The 24883-nt window shown below is 36.1% G+C and overlaps 1 protein-coding gene across 5 annotated transcripts in view; it reads left to right on the plus strand.

Moving 5' to 3' along the window:
- The first annotated feature begins 5417 nt into the window (after positions 1-5417).
- The window catches only part of LOC121422797 (sodium/calcium exchanger 3-like), a 58096-nt gene continuing 38630 nt past the window's right edge, over positions 5418-24883 (plus strand). For all 5 annotated transcript variants that reach the window (XM_041617994.1, XM_041617995.1, XM_041617997.1 and 2 more), the window contains exons 1-3: positions 5418-5519; positions 21417-22050; positions 22321-22462. In XM_041617994.1, the coding sequence (XP_041473928.1) occupies positions 21520-22050; positions 22321-22462 (673 nt within the window). In that variant the 5' untranslated portion in view covers positions 5418-5519; positions 21417-21519. The remainder of the gene's footprint in view (positions 5520-21416; positions 22051-22320; positions 22463-24883) is intronic.

The following is a 24883-nucleotide window of genomic DNA, read 5'->3' on the forward strand; positions in this document are numbered from 1 at the left end:
ATTTCCATAATTCAATAAAAATCGACATCAAATTGGTACAGAACTATTCTAAAAAACGATGAATTAAACATTTGATAGACATGCTTTATATACACCTGTAAAGTTACAAATTTTTTTTTACTCCTCCATTCATTGCAAACTGAAAGTCCTCCATTGTAATAGTCCATTCCTATTATTTGTGATGAGTAGGAGGCGCTGTGATTTTATCAGTTTTTGTCATTGTGAGAGTATGAGATGACCATCTCCTATAAAGCGGCTGTACAAAATTATTGTAAAATTCCGGGGGGGGGGGGGGGGGGAACAACACTTCACAAACGTGCACAAACCCTGTACAATCAAAAGTTAGGAACAAATTTATGACAGGGTCTAGCAGTCAAATTCTTTTATCATTTCTTTTTTGCGCCATCATATCCTGAATTCCCGATACCATGCCAACTGTATGTCAAGCACACACAAATTTTGTGTAGATTAGATTGTTGTGTGGTAAGTTTCACTCATCATCCATTACTATTTTCAAAGATATTTTTATGCTAAAGCATTTTTACCCTACATGCTAATTTCTCTTTTTTCTTTCTGTTTTTTTCCCTTTTCTCTTTCTCTCCTGAGAATTCCTTCTCAGCTTTCTGTCTCTCTAAAAATAAAGCGCATTATTATGTGCAGTTACGCAGTGTCACCAACATTGAGAATGCTGTCTGCCTCACATTTTCCCGGACATCCTATTGGTTAGAACGGCTCCCATTCGGAATTAACAGTGATTTTGATTGGTTTGTCTGTGAAAAGATGGGTGGGAACTTAAAAAGATATGACAGAGAAAAGAATACCGATTTGTGACAATCATAGCGATGTCACATCTCGGGGGAGAATTGACAAAATTTATGACAAAAGTTATGATGGTGTTCCAGAATACCTTCCCAGGTTATTTTGATTTAGCATTTTTGGGGTAAAATGGCCCTGAGCCTCCATGTTTTTTTAAAATGAAATGTTTCTTGGCAACTGGAAGAAAACAAAGTATAAAGTGTTGGGTTGACTTTGACTTCCTCTTGTACTAAGGCCTTGGCTTGTATGTACAGTACATGTAGGCCTACTTGTTCTGTCAGTTGATTCATGAATAATACATTTAGAGATTAAAAAAAAAGATGCAATAAACACATAACAGAATGAAAACATCTACATTTACATTGCACTTTGAATAATGATGAGGTCTAGTCACCAGTGTTTGTGTGTTTAGGGTTCAGTATAAACATAAACTTCTTATCTTTATTAGTGTAATCTACATGCATATTTAGATTGGAGAATTTACATTTCTATTCAAATATACATTTGGGTGTAAAATGGTAGAAAAAAAAAGTTGGGTGGGGTGGTTAAGACACACTAAATAAAGTTCCATTGCCATCCTTACATGGGGAGGACAGTGAAAACAAAACACTACTTTTTGACATTCTACACTTGTGAGTCTCTTTTTTTTTTATAATGGAGTTCCTGTCTGGAAGATCTAAAAATTAACCTATTAAAGTAATATCTGTAAATAATCTGAAAAGATGAGTGTAGTGCCTAACCTTCCTATTACAGATTCAATAAAGAATTTCCAAGGCAACTAGTAAGCAAACACAATTTTGCTAAAGGTCACTGAGTTATGTTTTGCTCCAGTGGGTTGCTTCTATTTCACAAATAAGATTTTGTGGTTTCATATTATGTTCTTTAGTACCAAACTCCCACTCACTCATATTTGCTGCATACATGTAGATTCAGACTCCCACACATCTGTCAAAGGGAAATTGTAGTAATGAAAATAAAACTTTTATAGAAATTAAGAAAATTAAAGTGTTTTTTTAAATAAAGTTTTGTGTTGTTTCACAAGATAGTTGTGACCATTTCACAGGCAGTATGCAAATGAGGTATCAGTAGTGATGCCATCATTCATTCAGTGAGTAGTCCAACAGGGATATGAATTTATTTGAGAAAAACAAACAAAACAGTAAATTGTAATACTGTGCAAAGTGTGTTAAATGAGTCTAAAACAACCCCAAAATTTCACACCCACAAAAAATGCAAGAGCATCAAGAGATGGATGTTTCAAGCTTGTCAACAGGCTAAAGCCAGGGTAATAATAACATTATCATCTTAAACAGTGCTCGTTGGGAGAACAGTTTTCAAAACTGAAGTGGCTACCATGGGTATTACATGTATGATGTTATTATTATTATTAATATTAACACTGAGGAATTGTCATTTTCTAACAGTTACCATAGTAACAGTCAGTGACCTATGCTTCACAGTTAATTAAAACCAAGGATTTCACTGTAATTTTCATAGTAGCTGAATAGCCGTCAGAGTAAAAAGCACTTTTTGATATTTTATACAACACGGTCTACTTTAAGCCTTACTTTAACAGTTGTTTATAAACAGTTTAAAGTAACCATATTTAATTTATTGAGAATCAAATATCAAAAGTAGAACTTTGTTGTTTAAGATTCTAAACACTTTGAATTATTGTAACTGGTTAAACAACTAAGGTTCATTACCATATATAGTTAACTGCATTGCATAAAAAACTTAAACAGCATTTTACTGTACTGACACTTGGCCTTTACGTAACGCGCCATGTTTATTATTCATTTTTAGAACATGATCCTGTACAGTATGTTCATGGTATCGTACTGATCACAAAAGAGATAAATTTGTTACTATTTACTTGCCAGAAGTGCATTAATTGTTTTCTATTAAAGTGTTTGAACCACTCATCTATGCCATTCGTCACATGTGACAAGTTTGAATGTCAAATAGCAAGGCATTCATAAAAAGTATGTCATGCTTTATAACCTTGAATATCCAGATGTGACAATGGTAATCGTGAAAAAGGGTCCATGATATTCACAAAAGAAAAATGTTTGAATTGATAATGGGCTTTGACAACCACCGTTCATGTATTTAGACATCAGATCAACTTTACGCTCAGAATGGTGCATGGGTTGTGTAAAACGCAAAACCAAATGTCATCAAAGAATCACTATTGATGCCATACATGTACACGAATACTCCAATCAGAATTAAATGTTGTATCACTTTGAAGATAAAATGGATAGTTGGTCAATATAAGCATAATTTTTGTTTATTAGAAAGGGACTACTTACATGTAATTACATACTTGTTATATCCTATTAGAAGCTTCCAAGAACATTTCATAAGTAAAAGCCCTGAATTTTCAAGACATACCTTCTTGACTATAAATCCAAGTATTAACAAAAAGAAAAAAAAAAGGGGGGGGGGGAATTATTGCATTATTTAAAAGCACATTTGCATTATTTTTTATAAAAGCACACAAACAAAAAAAGATGAACATTTACGATGGCAAAAACAGTCGATATGACTGGTTTCCAAATAGAAAGAAGATCCCCCACCCGGTACTTTAGTACTGAAAAGGAGATTTTTTAAAATGAAGTTGGTGTATTAATAATTAAAGTCAACCATAAAGAGATATCTGGAGGCCCACAGGTACAAGGACTTCAGTTGAATTTATTGCATGGAATATAGATTGATGTCACTGTCAAATTTTACTATGGCTATTAAATCAGTTTGTGTAAATTATATTTAGGTCTACGTGCTTTATAAGCATGTGGATGGCATATATTGTGTTTCACATTAGATTAAAAAAAACTAACAAATTCACTTTATCAATTAAATAGATTATGCCTTTTCAAAAGGTTACATACACCCACATATTACTCTTGACTTCAGAAAAAATATAAACAAGAGATAAAAGTCGTCAAAGAACTTATTTATAAAAAATTCAGTATTTCATTCAACTTCTGCACTGTGAATGAAAAATTGGATTGAAAAGCCATTAAAAATATGGCATTAACCCTGGATACCACTTGGAGAACCTACAGGTACATGTCTGTCAAGTGGCGATGCGTTTGTAGAGGAAAGAGGGGAGCGTTTCATCAACATTTTTGTCTGACAAGTTGTCAATTCTGACAACTTTCCTAGATTTTGATTTACTGAGATACACTGTTACTATGGTAAACTGTCTGATAAAATGGGACTTGTCAGACGTTTTATCCGACACATATTACTTTCATGAAACGCTCCCAAGGTGTACATAGTAATATTTGCATGCCCAGGGCAGTCAGTGGTATAGAGGATTGAACTATTATTCCCTCCATCCCTTGCGTACATCCATTACCCCTGAATCAAATAACGTCTTTATTTGGGAGCAATTGATAAGAATTGGAGAGTTGATTGGTGGGATATGACTGAGAGTGCAGCTTTATTGGTACATGTTCATCATATATTCCCCCTCAATTTTCAGAATTTATTGGTGCTTGTTTCTGGCTTGTAAAAATGCAGTTTGGTTCTACATGTAAGAATTGGTGACTCATACCCCTTTCATAAACCCAATTATGCGGCTAATAGCAGCATAATTTGGTCCTAAGATCGGAGGAGGACCAGAGTTATCCACATTATTTTGATGCTGCAATTATCCGCATAATAGCAGCATCGGGACGTGATTTTGACTTTATGAACGCATTTCAAAAGTAATGCGGATAATTGCCATGGAGCGGTCACAAGGTCACCCTTTTCCAACACAACCGCATCAGAGAGGGTGTGTGCGGTTGCCATGACGATTATCCTCCTTTTTCAGGACGGGCGCTCGTAAAAATAGTGCGGATTATTTTCAGAGTTTATGAACGCAATTTTTATTGAATTATCCGCATTACTCTTAGGCGGCTCATTGGAGGATAGGTTTATGAAAGGGGTATCATTTTGTTGCATAGATTTACAGTAGATATGAAAATCAGTTTTATGCATTTATACCTTTTTATTGTCATAAAAGTATAATTTTTAGGGAAAGCAGTTCATCTTGTGCATTATGATTAGTCTCTACAGTTGTTACTAAATTTTGATTGGTTTTAACATCTTTTATAACACAATTAAGGTACAAAATACAATACTGACATTAGGAATTTGAAAATTGATAATTTGTGCTTAAAGCAAATTATACAAATAGTTCCTCCTAATTTACAAAAATATGAAATCATGTATGCACAACCTGTCAAAATCTCAGTCTTTCATGATGTCCCTCCTGGCATCGGGCCCACACTTTTGTACCAAACTAACTCCAGTCTCGGGCCGGGTATTGCTCTTTTCTTGTGTCGAATTAGGTTTTCAAAACAGTATGCTTCACATCTCACCAAATGAAAATGAAGCCCCAGGGATTTATAGTACAGAAGAATAAAGATTAACTTTTGCCATTTATGCACAAGGTTTATAAGAAAAAGTCTACAATTATTTATCAGTACACAAAAATGTTCTTTGGTTGTTGTGGTCATAGTTGAGTGCACGGTGTGCAGTCAGCGTAGGTTGCACGAGTGCACGCCCACTTAACCTAATACCAGCAGTTTCTGTCGCCAATATAGGCCCATAATGTAATGACATCAATAGCCACTCCTCACAACATCACAGTTTGCCAGTGTCAGAGCAGTAGGCAGCAGTGATCTCAGTATTTGAAAGGCTTTCAGGTGACTATATATACATTTAGTGATAAATTATTTGCATTATCTAATTAAAATAGGCCTACATGTACATGTTTGGAATATGTTCATTAGTTCTACATGTATTTTATAAGCTTTTCCAGATCGGTATAGTTTTTGTGTAAATACATATATTGTTAGCACATGTATCTTGAATTGATGCTGACTTCATGACAATGAGCTTAACATTTATGATACATGTTGATGATAAAATTTTAGATTTACAAAGTTTACTGTTTACTTTTGTATTGACTGAATTATGATATTTTAGATTTACATATTTTACTCTTGCTGCTCTGTACTGACTGAACGAAAGCACACTTACTGTTCATGAATTTTCAGGAAGTGGTTATCACTCCCAAGACGCCCATGCTTGCTTTTAGAAAATTGACTGTTTCCAATATTGATCCGTGTCAGTCAACGTGCCGGGAACATTCTTTATAACATTGCCAATCATCGCTACCAGCCCGTGATGATTTGCTCCGGAATTTGTACAATTCATTCGTGCTTCTCTCCCACAGAACAACATGAACGGCATATTTATGAGTCATTTTAGAACACTCTGAACTTGCCATTCAGTGATAACCAGGGGAGTATTTCATGAATTCATTTATCAGTGATTTTCCACTGATAACTGTTACAGGCTACTGAAATCGTTGCATCTGATTGGCTCAGAGCAAATTAAGTCAATAAAAATGACTGACAAGATGCTTCAAGAAACACTCTCGTGGACTGATAGGTGAGAATTCTGAAGTAGTTGATACTGATATGAATCATCACCCGACCAGCTTTAATGCAAGCTGCCGTGATGAGCGACGACAATTATTCTCATTTTGTTCGGCTGGTCGCTGCTTGTGATAAGCAACTGCTTCTCCTTCCCCTACTGGATGCAGTTCTCGTCAAGGTCCTGTAGCTCAATTTGCCTTTAGCGTACATTACATTTGTCTATTTGGTAACCCGACATTTGCACTCATGACAATTGCCCTCACGACCATTGCCCCTCTGCTTATTTTCTCAGAAGATACTTCAGTGAGGGTTATACATGTAGTTGTGTTTAGGGTTTTAGGTTCAGAATTATGTGAGGATTATGGTTAAGGTACATGTATATGTATGAGGTAAGTTTTAAAAACTTGGGGTCATATTTGACTAAAAAAGAGCAATTGTCATGGATAGGAGCAAATGTCATGGAACCCTGTATTTATTACCAGCCTGTAAAGTGATGTCTTTATGAATGTACATTACTCCCAGCTCACTGGTACAAGTACATGTACTTTTTCAGTTTGTCCTTCAGATAAACGCTATAGATTTCTTCAAGTGGATACTTCATTCTTGAGCTGTATCAATTTTCATTTCATACAAAGGCTTGTGAGTGTTGAAGTTGCTATCATTTGGAAAATTTGATGGTTGGTCATGAGCAAAGTGGACATTTATCATTGAAGGCCTATTACTGTATGTGTTTTAAAACCTTGGAGGTCAGAAAATGTCAAAAAAATTGTACTTTTTTATGCTACTTCTTTGTAAACAATCTAACTTAATCTTTAAACATTCAACTACATATACATGTACTGTACAACATTTTTATTAGTGTAAGATTTTCAATATGTTTCTAAAGTATATTGATGTTAAAACCAATTATACCAATGCATTTTGTAATTTCCATTTAAATATATCACATATCTTTCTAATAATTTAGTAACAAAGTAAAATTATTATTACCCAATAGTTTAGTAATAAAAATGGTTATAAAATTGTACCAGGAGGATCTGGATTAACTCCATGTGATCAGTAAGGTACATTTACAAATGTTTGATCATCAATGTGTATGCCATGAAATATGGAAGCTGTTGCTTGACATACTGTACCTTAATTCATTTTCATTTTGGAATGGAGGGGAAACGAGGGCATCTGTTTTTACGATCTGTAGTGTCCTTAGATTGGAAGCAGTTAATAATGAAATTCTTAAGGCATGACGACAGAAAGCGGCTGCGATAGTTTGAAGACGTGAGGTCCACGCCTAGTTCACTCTTCCTGCTTAACTGCTTTAAAGGTAATATTCAAGTTTTGAGAGATATCTTAAACACATAATAGTTAAGTATGCCTTAATTAAGAAATCAACTTGAAAGGGAAGTTCTCCCTGACAAAAACTTTATTTTGAAAATAACAGAAAAAAATAATAAAAGATATTGCTGAAGATTTGAAAAAAATCTATCAAAGAATTAAAAAGTTATATAGAATTATAAACATTTGATTTGTGACGTCATATGCGAGCAGCATTCCTACATAGCGAATGGTAAAACATCAATGACATGTCATTTTCTCAGAAGAAACTCAAGAAACTTGTGATCAATTGCAAGTCTATTTTTGGTCCCTAAATCAATCACATGTCTTGTACATGTAGTTATGCACAAATTAGTGATTGATTGCTTATCTGCTCCTTGAAACAAGAAGTTAAATCTGATTTGCTACAGCTAACGTTGATCTATCAGTTGTAACATTGCAACAGAATATTTGCAATTGATTACAAATATTTTCTTGCAACACCCCCTAAGTCATACTTAAATCTTTGTGAAACACCCCCCCAGGTCTGCTGAAGACATGCTGTAAGACATAAAGAAAATGAATGTACTGTGATGTTTATTTGATTTTACGCTTTTTTTTAAATTCAATGCATCTTTTTTTTTTAAGATGGATGACCTTCAAGGCATACATACATGTATGTTAAAAAGAAAATCAATTATGCATCACATTCAGGTCATCCATGTTGCCCTTAAAATATTTCTTTTCATGGAGTTCGATTGGTTTGTATCAATTAGATTTGGCTCTCCAGCTATACAGTGTTGGATGAGAGCTTGTTTAATGACCAATACCTATCAAGTGCAACGACTGTACAATGAATTTCACTGCATGATTACAAACAGAATGACGAGAATTCTCAAATTAAACTCCATTCCATTGTTTTCAGAGCTCTAGTTTCTCCACAATATCACATCACAATCACCCAATATCCATCTCCGCTGAACTTCCAGGCAGCAGGAAAATTGACATTGAATTGTGTATATATAGCATTTTAATAGCAAGATGGTATACTGACTCGTTCCCCTGCACTATATTTATTCCTTCTTTTCCCAACCTTGATGATATACCCTGTGATTCGTTTACATTGCGTAATTAACGTTTTACCGGTCTGCATGCTACTCTGTATCATAAAATGATATTACCAATTACCATTGGAGAGAAATGTAATAATGTGCAGGTAGATTACACCTGATATTAGCAATAGCGCTGTGCTCTTATCAATGGGGATGGAACTCTTTGTCAAATTTGTGCATCGTTCAAGGTTGTTTTATTGGGTTAGTTGGACATTGGAGAATAAACTAATAATGAAAATTTGACAAAAGAGAATTCAGTATTGTTTGTAATATTTAATAGGATCAGAAATCAGGTGGGTGAGTAGGGTGTTATAAAGTTGCTCATGTAAAGTTACAAATGACGTTTTTTATATGCATGACTTGTGATCTTGTATCCTTGTGTAGCTGACTGAGCACTTAAAAAGAAGGTTCAATTGAATGCATAACTTTACCAACAGCATTGTCAAACACCCACCAGGTTTGAACAGTGAAAACGTAACTTTCGGAGGAACTCAACATGACAATTTTCTGCTGCATAATGCAAAGCTGGTACAACTGAGGGGTGTTTCATAAATAATCACCAATGAACATTTAATGGTGAATATCATTTACCAAGAGAAAGAATCACTAGTTGTTTTTAAAGTCAGTCCTAACTTCATACGAACGGCTTTATTGAATGGCCTGGCCTCTGGTGATATTTGTGTCTATAATACCTTTTTACACAGGATTTTCTTAGCCCCGGACTATCGCTAACCCCGTACTATCCTTAACCCCATACTATTTTTTTTCCTTTTCACACATGCCAAATTGTTATTGCTAACCCCGGATAAGGAATGCTTGCTTTTCACACACGAAACTCGCTAACCCCGGACTAGTGGTTTTTGTTGATCATTCGTAGTACAAGTACTTCACTCGTACTTGCCATTTAGCCCCACCTATAGTACGGGGTTAAGCTTAGCCCACTTTCGTTTTACACTAGCGATCTTAACCCCGTACTATCGCTCTTAGCACTGCAATTGCTGGGATAACCCTGCTTTTTTGCAGGGCCAAATAATCCCGTACTAAAGGTGGGGTTAGCCCACTTTGCAAAAATGCTGTGTAAAAAGAAAGTGGGCTAAGCTTACCCTGTACTATAGGTGGGGCTAAATGGCAATTTAGCCCCACCTATAGTACGGGGTTAAGGAAATTTTAGCGTGTGTAAAAAGGGTACAAGAGGCTGACAGTGACATTGACCTTACTCCAAACGTGTTCCCGGACCCTTCCTCCAACATTACTCTGACCATAACAGCCTGCACCTGAATGAGGCATATTATAGACAAGAAATATTACTCTTGGTCCTTTGTTTTGTTAAAGTTGAATCAATGGTAGAGCTGGGATTTGAATCCACAACCTCATGATCACGATTCCAATGCTCTGTAACCACTATACCACGCGTCCTGTATATCACCGGCACAGAAATCATTCTGATCACATGCTCTCAATTCATGATACACCACATATGTCACTACGTTGGGTTCATCAATTGATGTAATGTTTTGCCGATAACAGCCATTTACCCATGCATGCGTACATTATGGATGGAGTAGGATCCGTGATTAGATTGTGTAGCTCTGTGCCTGGTAGCATAAAGCTTAGCGATTGATCGCGAAGCTGATTTCCTATGATTGATTACATTGATTAGTATGCACAATCAAAGATAAGAATCAGCGCTATGATTGATTGCTAAACTTTATGCTACAGGGCCCAGTATTACATCCATTTCCTGACATCATTTCCAGGCTCCCAGTGACTTTTTCCCTATAACCGAGATCAGCAAGACAGGTGTATTGCTCTTGATAACAGTAGGCGGTTTCAAACCGCCTCGATCACAAGAATCCCCGTTAAATTACGAGAACTTTTTAAAGCTAAAAAATACTCGTTAATTATTCCTGCATTCAGACCGCCCCGAAACACATCCTTCGGGATAAGTTCCCGAAGTTACGAGCATGCGCAGTGTGGTCTGATAAGCAGGCAAGGCGGGAGATTCAAAATCACGAGCCCAGCAGCCACCCACGCCGCCGCGCCCAACGACACGCTGGGATAAAAGTTCCCGTAATTTGCTTTCACATCGCCAAAATACCTGCGACCTTGGAAAAATCCCCACGAAAGTTCTCGTAATTTCGCCAAGTACCTACTATTTAGCGGGTATTTTCTTTCGGGGAGATTACGCGTAGTTTGCTTTCACATTACCAAAATACCTGGTATTTTCTGATCGGGGTAAATTTCCCGATCAGAGAATACCTGGAACTGGCGAACTTCGAGGCGGTCTGAAACCACCTAGTGCCCTTGCTTGAAGATAAAACAGAAATATATCTGCATGGTGAACATAAAGGATACAAATATTATAGTCTTTTGTAGTATGAGTATTCATATTGATAATTCAAGAAAAACGGAAATCCCTACCTTTAACAGTGAGTTATTTTTATAAAATCACTATTCAGATGACTCGTATTCAGAATTAATTATGCATTTTTATGAATATCTCCCAACTCTCGATACAAATAATAAATCTACTGTAACTGTAACCACTGTATGCTTTAAAGAAGTTGTTGCCATGACAAAGAAGTTTTATTTTATAGAGAGAACTGAACTCATGAGAGCCGTTTTTGCGACTTGTCATTGTTTGCATGGATCTCTGCACCCTTTATAGTCTGGTCTGTTAGCGTCAAAAATGCCCTACTTGTGGACACGGTGGACAAAAGCATGATTTTTTCTCCAGACCTTTGTTTATGTATAAGAATTAAGAATGGGGTATGCTCCAAAAAATCTGGCTGCAGGAACAGTGAAAAAATGGGTGAAAATGTCAGAATTTAGGAGTTCAGATTTGTCTGATATATAGACTAGCGCTAGTGCAAAACTCAATAACAGTGCATTATTTTGCATTGGATTAGTTCTTGAATTCAGACCCTTTTTGAACAGATCTTCTGTTTGTCCTCGCATCTCAATCTGAATGAAGATGCTAACCAAGCCAAAGGGTGACGGAGGAGGGGGTTGAATGTTGGTGTGTGTGTACATATTTTGGTCTTGGGGTTAAGGTGTGCAAGACACATATTTTGCATGTGTTGGAAATTGTGTTGCCATGGTAACAGTGTATTATTGCAAAAATAAGGTAAAAATCTTGCAGTTAGAACCACTTCCTCTGTTTTTAACCGATTCTCATGAAATTTGGCACACACATTGGTCTTGAGGTGAAGATGTCTAAGACATATACTTTTGTGTGTCTTTCAGAAATCTTGTTGCCATGGTAACATATTATCTGGTGAAAATTGGGGAAAAAACCTTACAATTCAAACTGTTTCATCAGTTTTCAATCAATTTTCATGAAATTTGGCACACACATTGGTATTGAAGTAAAGATGTACAAGGCACTTTTTGTGTGTGTTTCCAAAATTGTGTTGCCATGGGAACAACATATTATATGGCAAAATTTAGGTAAAAACCTTGCAATTTGAACTACTTCATCAGTTTTTTGTTGTTGCTTTGAACCAATTCTCATGAAATAATTATGACTCACACATTGGCCTTGAGGTAAAGATGTGCAAGAACCTTTAGTCAGATCATTGCCTTGGTAACCACATTTAGCCAGAAATATGGTGAAAACTCAGTCTACTTCTCAGTTTTGAGCCTGTGCTCATAAAAGTTGACACAAATATTCATTTTGGGTAAAGATTCATATTCAGTATTAAAAGGGAATCAAGACTTGGTCATAATGGTTTGTGCATGGAAAAGGAGAAAAATAAGAATGGTGAAAGTTTTAAAGAAATCGGACAAGCAAAATAAAGTTATGGCTGCTTTAAAATTAAGATCCCTAAGGCTACTAGTATGTAGAATTCAAATTGGCAACTGGGTAAGTAAATTATGACAAGGGGTGGGGCCGCAAGGACAACTTTCCCATAAGACTAGTAGTTATCAGGATTTTTGGTTTTCTCCTAAATCCCGATTCCATTGGGGCCGTAATATAAACCTGGTAGTATGTTTTGTGTCCTCATGAAAGAAAGATATAATTTGAAGTAAAACTTTTGAAAAAAGAAATTTTAGCTAATTAATTATTCCAGTACATGGAAGAGTGGTCCTTGCCTTCTTAAATCACTGTGACATCACATATGCGGTCAATTTGAAGTCTTCATGGGTATAGTGATTACCAATGTTTATAACTTTAATATGTTCACAACTTTGTTATGGTTTGTCCGATATTGTTCAAACTTTGACCTATAAACTTGTCTGATTTTTCATTTTCCTCTAAAAACATGTGTTTATTTGGGTTTGATTCCCCTTTATATTGTCATATAATAGCGCATGGTATTAATCACCTTCGATAATATTTATAGGCTTTTTTTGTGGGGGGGGGTGGAGAAGGTCCTTAAAAACTGACAACATAAAAATATAGAAGGTTAAAGGCCATGACCATGAGGAACTTAAACACTCTTAAAATAACACCCCTTACATTTTTTATTTGGGGGGGGGGCTTTAGAAAATTGCCACATAAAGATTAAAATGGAATTATAACGACTAGGAACTTAACCCCCCCCAAAAAAAAAAAAAGAAATCCTTTACACTTCAGCATATTAATTTAAAGCCTCAAACATTCTGCTTTGAAAAAAAAAAGTTTCCGGTGTCCAATTAATCAATGTTTTATTTGAAGCATGAAGCAGGGGCTGTCACAGAAATATACTGAAAAAATGAAAGAAAATGTAAGGCTAAAATCTATTGTGCACATAGGTATATTTTTTATATGGTATGTTACTGAGTCATGGATTTGCAAGTGAATTTCTAAAACAAGTGCAGATATTTTTGTATATATTTATATTTCTATAATAATTAGTTGCATGATTAAAGGTACACTTTAAAATATGTCAGAAAAAATATTCTTAGAGAGAGACAGGAAACAGGAGATGGCATGGTGAAGCTCAAAATCAAGAGTGATGTGAAATTTAAAAAGAAAGTGTAGGAACGGAATATGAATATGACTGAGTAGGAGAATATAAATAAACAATGGTTAATTGGGTACTGTAAACAATTTTTTTATCAAATCAGAATGCATTAAGCTTCAAATGAATGGTCTGAACTGCAAAGGACTCTTCTTACCTTTGAAGGGGGGGGGGTGATTTTCTGCTAAAAAGTATTATCAGCCCCCTATTTTTTCGGGGGGGGGGAGTGTTAAGTTCATAGTCATAATCCTTTAACTGTAATTTTAATGAGGTCATTTTCTAAAGACCCCACCCCCCAAAAAAAAAAGAGTAATGCTAGCTTTAAAAATGCATTGACCCCTGAGGGACAAAGGTGTAGACTGGTTTGAGCATGGGGAAGTAGAACTAAAAGTGGTATGGGGAGGGGTGCACATCTTGGGGAGGTGGAACTAAGGTTTGGAAAATCAGCTGTTGAAAGTAGAAGGGGTACTTATTTTGTTTTGCTTGCCAGTGTTGGAACTCCTCTGCTTCAGCGGAAGGTTTCATATTCACCCAGTGTACCTCCAGCCTATATGCCCTTAAGGGGATGCGTTTTTTTAAGAGTGTTTATCATTTTTATGTTTCTAATGGCCACTGCCTTTAACCTTCTTTGATATCAGATTTAAAGGACTAATCCTGCCCCTTCCCCCAAACATGCCAAACCCAGAAATATTAATGAAGGTCATTAATACCCCCACATTTTAATACAGAGAAGACATTTAGAATTTAATATGAATCTTTACCCTAAGATGAATATTTCTTCCAATTTTTATGAGCACTGACTAAAAACAGGGAAAGGAGTTTGATCCACAATAAGTTTTCCTACATTTCTGGCTATCATATGTGGCTACCCTGGTAATGCACTCTCTGACAAATGCAAAAAAAAAGGTTCTTGCACATCTTTACCCCAAGGCAAATGTGTGAGCCAAATTTTCACGAGAATTGGTTCAAAACTGATGAAGTAGTTCAAATTGCAAGTTTTTAACCTAAATTTTGCCATATGCTAATTTGTTACCATGACAACACAGTTTCTGAAACACACACAAAAAGTGCCTAGTACATCTTTACTTCAATACCAATGTGTGTGCCAAATTTCATTAGAATTGATTGAAAACTGATGAAGCAGTTTGAATTGTAAGATTTTTTCCCAATTTTCACCATATAATATGTTGTTACCATGGCAACAAGATTTCTGAAAGACACACAAAAGTGTGTCTTAGACATCTTCACCTCAAGACCAATGTGTGTGCCAAATTTCATGAGAATCGGTTAAAAACAGAGGAAGTGGTTCTAACTGCAAGATTTTTACCTTATTTTTGCAATAATACACTGTTACCATGGCAACACAATTTCCAACACATGCAAAAAATGTATCTTGCACACCTTTACCCCAAGACCAAAATATGTACACAAACATCAACATTCAACCCCCTCCACCGTCACCCTTCGGCTTGGTTAGCATCTTCATTCAGATTGAGATGCGAGGACAAACAGAAGATCTGTTCAAAAAGGGTCTGAATTCAAGAACTAATCCAATGCAAAATAATGCACTGTTATTGAGTTTTGCACTAGCGCTAGTCTATATACCAGACAAATCTGAACTCCTAAATTCTGACATTTTCACCCATTTTTCACTGTTCCTGCAGCCAGATTTTTTGGAGCATACCCCATTCTTAATTCTTATACATAAACAAAGGTCTGGAGAAAAAATCACGCTTTTGTCCACCGTGTCCACATAATTCCGCTAACTGACCAGACTATTAATGTTCCTTCAAGATCAAGATTAATCCATAGCCTACTAGAACCTGATGGTCCTGTGCAAATCCTATGGAAATCACAGAATTAAGTATTCAATGGACTAAAAGTTCCCTTTTTTCTATTCATGTTCTAAATGTCAGTGTCTGAAACATTCAAGACTCATTTGCCAAGGGTAATGGTTCATTGGTGGCAGGATGTCCCACAAACCCTCAAGGTTCTCATAGCACTTCTGTAGGAGTGTAGGAGATGGGTGTGTCCCAAGTGTTCAGGCTTGCATGCAGAGTACTACCGCTTTATTTCCATTTCCTCTATACAGTGGGTGGATCAGAGTGTGGAAAGCCCACACTGTACAGATTAGGATCTAGGTAATTAGGACTCTCAGATCGTATTTTAGATCTCCATATGTATAGCTATCTAATATCAAGTACAAGTGGTCTCTACAGTCTTGATTTACAAGAATTGTCTGCAGATGTTAATCACTTATGGAAGCATGTGTTATTCACTTGCAATTCCTGATTCATCATTCATTAAAAAAATAGGGAGGTGAATTATTATTTATCATGTAATTGTGCACTTTACTTGTGTATAGATTATGAATACTACAAACAGGGAAGTGTTATGTAGATAACACTTCCCTGCTACAAAGTAGCCACAGACTATTATATTATCTTATCTACATGTATGTTCTTACATGTACATGTAACTCTGGACCTCTGTAATACCAAGTTGCACAAACAATTGCCAATTCAACTACAATTTCAAATCTTTTTGACAAATGGGAAAGTGGTTTTTAATTGCCAATGCAACTGCTATTGATTGTGTGTTATTTGCTATGAATCGTATTCAGGTCCAATTTGGAGTGCGTGTATGTGAGTTTGGGTGTGTGTGGGGGGTTGTCAGGAAAATTGAATGAAGAGGGTCACTTGTAGCAGGATTGTCACAGTTTTGTTGTTTGGAATAATGTATAATGTAGGCCTATATTTTTAGCATAAAAAACAACTGATTGACCCGTTGGATGCATCTCTCTCCACACACCACCGCAGATCTATCATTCCTTGCGTACATTATCCACCTGCCATACCCAATAGAGTTCACAGACTGCATGCATCAAGTATATTGATGAATGGTACGGTTCATTAATCTCAATCAAAATAGATAAATAATGGCACTGCCATTCCCACAAAAGGAGGAATCTGTACAGTGCATTTAATATACCTACATGTATAACTATATGTACCGAAGTTCAAGGTCATTATGCATACATGTACATATATGTGAAGGCTTGTATGTTGTGTTGAATTGTTTTTTGTGACCAATTGTGAAAGCGTTGCCTGTCAATGCAACCGGGCTGTTGAACCAGGGGTCAAATGACCTCACACTCTCTCCAAGGGACCAGGGAATTTGAAGTGAATTTACTCTGTTTAATACATACATGTATGTATATTGCAGGTTAAAAATTACTTTTCTAGAATGAAATATGCTACTCAATATGCATCTCACTACCTCACCTACTCTAATAAAATATTTTGCAGCTGTATATTTCCTTTTTAATATCCCGTTTTGACCTATATTTAATTTATTGATTTTCCACAGCATTTATTGCCATATTTAGAACAGTTTTATGTGCATGACCTTTATTGCTAAATAGACAGAATGCTGAATGTTGTAATCAGAATATCAGATGCAATTATTTGTAACAATAAATTGACATTGTTTTGAATAGTAAATGCACCTTTAATAGACACTAGGTGGTTTTAGACCGCCTCGAAGTTCGCCAGTTCCAGGTATTCTCTGATCGGGAAATTTACCCCGATCAGAAAATACCAGGTATTTTGGTAATGTGAAAGCAAACTACGCGTAATTTCCCCGAAAGAAAATACCCGCTAAATAGTAGGTACTTGGCGAAATTACGAGAACTTTCGTGGGGATTTTTCCAAGGTCGCAGGTATTTTGGCAATTACAGGAACTTTTATCCCAGCGTGTCATTGGGCGCGGCGGCGTGGGTGGCTGCTGGGCTAGTGATTTTGAATCTCCCGCCTTGCCTGCTTATCAGACCACACTGCGCATGCTCGTAACTTCGGGAACTTATCCCGAAGGATGTGTTTCGGGGCGGTGTGAATGCAGAAATAATTAACGGGTATTTTTTAGCCTTTAAAAGTTCTCGTAATTTAACGGGGATTCTTGTGATCGAGGCGGTTTGAAACCACCTTATATGTACTCTGTAAGTTTGAACAAGCATCAGGACTACTTTTGAACATAATTTGATAGTATCTGCCTTTCTTTTCTAGATTTTTAAATTTTTCATTAGGCCTATTAAAAAAAAGGGGGGGAGGGTATTTGGGTTTGTTCAAATCCTGTAAGTTAATTTGAATACTTTATGTGTCCTGTATAATCATGGCCTGCATGGATATAGCAAATGCTCTAAATATAGCATTAACAACATTTTTTTTTTCATTAGGCCTACATTTTATAGATCTAGCAGAAAGAACTTTTTGATGAATATATTTCCCTCCAACGCACTCAGCGATAATAGGGAGCTGTCAGCGTTTGTATATCCATGGCTGAATGATGATAACGAACAGTTTACAGTGTATACCGGTTTGCATATTAGCACTGGCAAATATGTAGTAGGCACGACCTGTGTAGAAATTATTGATCGAACAGTGTAGCGGTTTATGGTAGAAGGGATTACTCTTCCCAGGCAAGTAAATCCCTTGGGGATAATGGATTAATGGAGGGGAGGCTGAATGTGGGGTGAGATGAGTAAAAGTGGTCAAGCAAAGAGATAGAGATTCGTGCGGAGAGATTTATTGACTGCTGAACATTTTGTGAAAAGAATCCTCTGAATTGTCAGAAAAATGGACTGAACTTCCGAACAGCAAATTGTTGAGGTTTTGTGGTCCAGTGGATAACGACATGTATATTAAAGTCTTCAGGACTTTGAACCGCAAGGTATTGCTGCGGCACTTGTCCTTGTGCAAGACATTGATTTACACACTTGACCCATAGGAAAATGGTTTGGCCTATGTTACGTGGCTTGGTACCCAGGTTATTAAGTTAGGTTCAGATTCCCCAGACTATAATTCTTATTTAAAAAAAAAGGGTGCAAAAGGGGGTTATTTTTTGTAAATTGAAGCAATTGAAGTAATGAATGAAGTACAGACGAGAGACAGAGAGAAGCAGAGGGTACCTATTGATTGAATGACAATTACAATGAATCATCACCCTGAATTATGATATCAGTTGATATTCATACCAGCAACTTTCCACCCTTAATCAAGAAAATTAAATTGATCCTATTATGATTATGACATGTAGTAGTCTTTCTCAAATAATAACAAGCTTTTGCTGTTGTTCTCAGAATTCAGCCTCAATATTATTGGTGTTGAAATTAGTATGTTCAAAGATAAATGCCAGTTGTGGTAACGATCTCAAAACCACTTTTTACAGAATCCAATAAAATGGCCACCCAAGTGTCTGTTTATATGAATAAAGAAATATGTGCTAAAGGATTCTGGAAGAAATTAAGTAATTGCTGAGAAATAAGCATACATGTAATAAGTGCGGATTCTGGCACTTCCGTCGGGTCTTTATTCCAGCAATGATAATATACACATGTATGCCTATCTATCGATCGTTTTTTAGGCTTAGATTTTATGATTTCACAAAGTTCAGTTTATGTAACTGTACCAGATCTAGATCCATGATGATAAAGTAATACTCAACCTTGGTCTTACAGACTTTCTCACTAAATCAGTGTTTTACTGCAACTATCATTTTATAGCTTTAATAGCTTCTTTGTACAATAAAGAAATACACCAGAGAAAATGAAAGAAAGAGGAAGAAGTGATTGATGAAAAGAAAGAGTGAGAGAGAGAGGGAAGAGGCAAGGATTGGGAGAGCATAGGAATTATGAAACATTGAAACATAACTAAAAATGTATATTTATTTATTTATTTATTGCTATAGTATAAAGTGAGACAAACAAAAAGTGATCAAGTGGAAATAAATAGCTTGGTGATGATGTGAGAGAAAGTCAATTACCTTGTAGTCATAAAGCTTTTTTATTTTAAGCATGTTTCCATTTCATTTGTTTGTCAGGCTTTTAAGAAATTGTATGTTGTGGCTTGTATCACATTTTATGACAGGTTAAGCTTAAATGTTTAATGTATATGACAACCAATAGGGTCTTTCACACATGCCCAATCACAAAAATATCTGTAATCTTAGGTTACAAGAATTTCTGTCAAGCCTCAAAATATTTGATCATGTATTTTGCCCTTTCACATCTCTGTGATCAAGATATTCAATCATGGAGATTAAAAATGCCTGTTGCAATTAGTAATGTGCTTCTCACAAGTGATGTGAAAATCCCTGCGATCTTGTATAAGACACCGTTCTCACTACCTTCCTAAAACTTGTTTACTGGAAACTAGTTTGTTGAAATAATGTGTAGTGAGAACGGTCAAAGCGATCTTGGAGTTCAGAAATCTACCTCGCGATGTAGTTTCCAATATCACTCTACCTTGTTAAACTGGTTTTAGCGTAAGTGAGGACACAACCATTCTTTGGGAAGCGATCTTCTCACATTTTGAGCGTGCTACTCCACACAACAGGTGTAGAATGCCTACGCTGCAGTTTCGGATTTCGTGCAAAATGTGTCTCCCCTCTGAGAGTGTTTCCATAGCAACAAGATCGCTTTACATGAAATGATTTTGAAAATCACTTTCGTGTGATCAAGTGGGAACGCTAGCAAAGCGATCTTCCAAACTGGTTTCCTGAATCGGTTTCCCGTAAACTAGTTTTAGAAAGCGTAATGAGATCGGCCTCTAACTCTTCGCAAAATTATTTTGAAAAGTACCTTTTCGTACTATTCTAGAGGTATTTTCTTTCAGGAATGTTAAGAGTGCATGTACATGTACTTTTCTTTCATGAGATAATACAAATGCACAAGGTGTTTCATAAAGCTGTTCATCATATTTTGACTTTACAAATTACTGGTGATACCTTCTTGGGTGCTATAATCTGTTTCTCATTCACATGTTGTAGCACAAAAAGGTATGACCAGTCTTGTTCAAGTCTTTCGTAACTACATGTACATAACATCGTTATAAAACGTTCACTAGGCATTTTTTTATTGGGCGAGTATGAACTTCTCCTGATAGCATAGTAGTTCATTACAGCTCATCATGGGTGCGTAAATGATGTTAGCCACTTCCACTACTATATTCTCAAGAGCTCTTAAAATTTAAAGTAGTCTCTGGCAAATATTTACCCTAGGCTATTGGAACTAGCTTTATGAGTATGCAGTATATATGCATGTATACACTTTTAAGAGGGAAGGGGGATAACTGTGTTCATATTCTGTCAATATTTGCCCCTATTGAAGCAATATGACAATATTTTAGACCTCAAATTACACTATTTCCCACCAAGGGAAAGAGAAAAACATTTGAAGTATGTCTATAGTGAAAAGACCACAAAAGGTCAACTACTAGTAATGCAACACTAATAAAATTTTGATAATTATATGTGAATGCATGAATTAAAGAAAAATTATATTGTGGCAAATATCATATATCTATTGCCACTTTAATGTCATTGCTGAATTTGAATGTGATTCAAATTTATGTCATTTTTTAGTATCTTTCAAAGTTGTAATTTTTGCCTATGAAATACCTACCACCTCTTAAAAAGAGGACCTATTTTTGGTCTTTAAAGAATAGCAACTGCATCGTACAATTATATTTTATTTTTTATTATTCATTATCATCAATGCAATCAGTCATTTTACGTTTTGTGATCAATTACTTTGTGTGTGTGAGGTCCCTGGTGATTGAGATATTATATTTCATATTGCATGTCACAGAAGGCTAGAATTTGAACTGTAGACCATGCAATAAGAATTCCTTTCTAGAATTTAGAAGAAAATTGGCGATGCAAGAACAGGCAAAAAAAATAATTTCTGAATCTATAAGTATCTAAATAATTGTCTTCATATTTTTATCTTGCAGGTTGTGAAGGGTTGATATCCAGGGTTGTTGGAAGCAACCGTGCGTTTGAAGACAACCAGGTGGTTTAAGATTCCTACGAGGTAGGGTCACCACCGGCCTCAGGATGAATGATTCTAGCTCAGAAGAGGACTACTGCTCCACCCTCGGTCTCATCCTCCCGCTCACCGACGAGTCCGGGTGGAACCATGGCTTTCGCTCCTTCATCTACCTGTTCGGTCTCCTCTGGAGCTTCATGGGGGTGGCCATCATTGCCGACATCTTCATGTGCGCCATCGAGGTCATCACCAGCTTGACCAAGAAGCTGAAGGTTGTCAACGCAGCGGGCGAGGTGGAAGAGATCGAACTGCGGGTCTGGAACGACACAGTGGCCAACCTGACCCTGATGGCTCTGGGCTCCAGCGCGCCGGAGATCTTGCTCTCCGTTATTGAGATCGCAGGGAACGGGTTCCAGTCGGGACAGCTCGGCCCGAGCACCATCGTCGGGTCCGCTGCCTTTAACCTGCTGATCATCACAGCTGTTTGCATCATGGGTATCCCGAAAGGAGAGACCAGACGGATCAAGAGGATAAAAGTGTTTGGTGTTACCACGTCTTTCTCTTTATTTGCCTACATCTGGTTGTACATTGCTCTTCAGGTACGTTTGCATTCATATTCATTTGTTGGTAGCATTTCTGTATTCTGTGCCTTGACTTAATAATCCTCCCAATCTATTATCGTCTGTCCCTAGCTGAAGACATATCCTTCTAAACAAATTCTTGAGCAAAATCTAAACAAAAACTATCGTGACAATAACAGTCTTTTTATAATAGTTCCAAACGAGATTGAAGGATCTCCAACTAAGATCATTCTCTGTAGATAGGACCAAAGATTATACTTTGATATTCTTTTTTCCCACGCATTGCAGGTTAGTTCTCCTAATATAGTGGAGCTTTGGGAAGCAGTCTTGACCTTCATCTGCTTTCCTCTTCTTGTCGTGGTGGCTTACATCATTGACAAAGAATTCTGTGGGAAGAAGGAACACGAGCCAGACATGGAACTTGGTCTCGGTAAGAATTCACTCATTCATACTTGCTGCTATCATACACAATCACAAGATTCTTTTCTTTATATATGTGTAAAACTAAACATTTAAAAAAAAACATGCTTGTGTCTCTTTTATTTTTACGATATTGACTGGAGTCCTGTTGCATAGTACATACTATTATGGTAATGTTACCATTGAATGGTAGCTTTTATTAAACCCTTGATTTTGATTGGCTTTTGAGCATTGTTAACGTGGTAGCTATCATCGGATTGGAAAGTTACCATAATAAAAGCTTAATCCAACAAGGCCTATTTTTTAAATTATTAATGAAACCATCCTTTTTATGTATCCTTAGAATGGGAATCATGATTATTTCAATGGATTCTGAATTGATGACATTGTGTTACGGTTATCTTTAATATGAAAAAAATGTTTTGTTTTGCCCTTATTCCACACATCCCACCAACAGAAATACATGTAACCTCTTCAGCCAGATATGCAACAATGAGGGGATCAAAGAGAAGTACATGTAGGCAACAAATCTAAAAATATCAAATAGTATTGTAAAAATACCCAATCCTCTCTTTGTAATACGGTTTGAATCCTTTCTTTTAGCTACTGTAACTAGTCATTTCTCACATTTCAAGTTGGTGATTTGGAAGATAAGTTACAGATGAGGTTTTCTTTAACTTTCAAGAAACAAATTGAATAATATGTTTTCAACATGTACCATACCATATTTTTTTCTTTTCTTATTGATGGTGTATATATTCTTGAAAATTAATTGTCACATTTAAACTGTATATTATGATGCTTTGGAAAAGCATAAATCCTCTCGACCTTTTTAATCATGATATATTTGATTACAGAATTTTATTGTGTATTTTACACCAGAGTCTTAAATTATTGTCGCCAGCTACCCAAAAGCAGGTGAAATCTTTGTTTTGTATATATTTCCATCTTCTTTTCTAATCAGCTCCTACCACCAACTATGGGACACTTCAGGCAATAAAGCGATGTATGCAAGAAAAAAAATAATTTCAATTCTAATGATAGTTCTTTTATTTCTTGATATTAGACTAGGTTCTTGAGATTACTAATCACTGAACTTCAATTATTGTTTGTATGTCAACATTAGGAACACATTTTAGCTGAAGCATCATTCCCATCGAGGAGATCCATACATGTACTTCAAACGACACTGTTGAATTGAGTGTTTGTAGGTCCTGTTAGAATATCAGGATTGTATGTGGTAGAGAAACCTAGAATGTTTTGTATTGAAACAGAGTTACATGTAGTTTTCTAACAAACATTTAATTATTCATCAACTTCTATATTTGTATATGCAGGGAACTGAAGAATGTCATTTCTCATTTTCGCCCCACTTTTTAGCATTAGTTTCTCGCTTGATTCATGTGAGTGAAATAGGGTGACAAAATGAAAGAATGGGAGGAAATAATGAAAGTTGATTCAGAGAAAAGTATAAATAGAATGAATGATGTGGATAATGTACCACAGAAACTAATGTGGTGACTTTTTCTTGGTATTTGCTTCTTGATATATTTTTTTCTGAATGCTATAACCGAATAAACCTAACAGGAGTTTTGTTTTATTGCTAAAAAAATCTGATACTAAAAATCGAGAGCTTTATCTCGGTGATCACATTTAAATATGTAGGATGGTCAGGTTTGAACAGGAAACCCAGATGTAACACCTCTCGCTTTCAGGGCATTATTTCATGAAGAGTTTTGACTTCTTAATATTTGGTGTTTTCTGGGTATATTTTTTTTCGAAGGCTATACCTGAACAAAACAGGGTTTTGTCATATTGCTAAACTGAAACCTGGTACTGTAAAACAAAAGTTTTATTCAGGATGGTCAGGTTCGAAGAGGAAACCAAGGTTTAACACATCTTGACTACAACAGAGTATTTTATGAAGAGTTTTCTTGGTATTTTGATGTCGGAAGGGTATCACTGAACAAACCTTAGACGGTCTCTTCATATTAAACTGGTTTAATTGCTAAACAGAAACTTGATATTGAAAATCAAAGCTTTATCAAAGTTATCACATTTAAAAATGCATGATAGTCATATTCGAAGAGGAAACCACAGTTTTGAGCAAATCTCACTTTCAGGGGAGCATTTCATGTTCAAAGTTTTGTCAGTGATTTTCTATGGATATTCTACTCTCAGCCAATCAGATTCAAGGATTTCTAGTAGCTTGTAACATCTCTTTGGTGAAAATCAGTGATGGAAATCTCAGTGAAACACTCCCCAGGCCTGGATCTTGTGGTTTCCAAGGCTTCAGCAAACAGATTTCATTCATGATGGCAGCCAAACCTTCAGCATGGAGACACAAAACATTGCAGTGTTCCTCCACTCGCAAATGTATTGTATCTGATGTTTACACAGGAGTAGTGACTGATGGCTATTGTTATGTAAT

The sequence above is a fragment of the Lytechinus variegatus genome, chromosome 10 (genome assembly GCF_018143015.1).
Source record: "Lytechinus variegatus isolate NC3 chromosome 10, Lvar_3.0, whole genome shotgun sequence".
NCBI lineage: Eukaryota > Metazoa > Echinodermata > Echinoidea > Temnopleuroida > Toxopneustidae > Lytechinus > Lytechinus variegatus.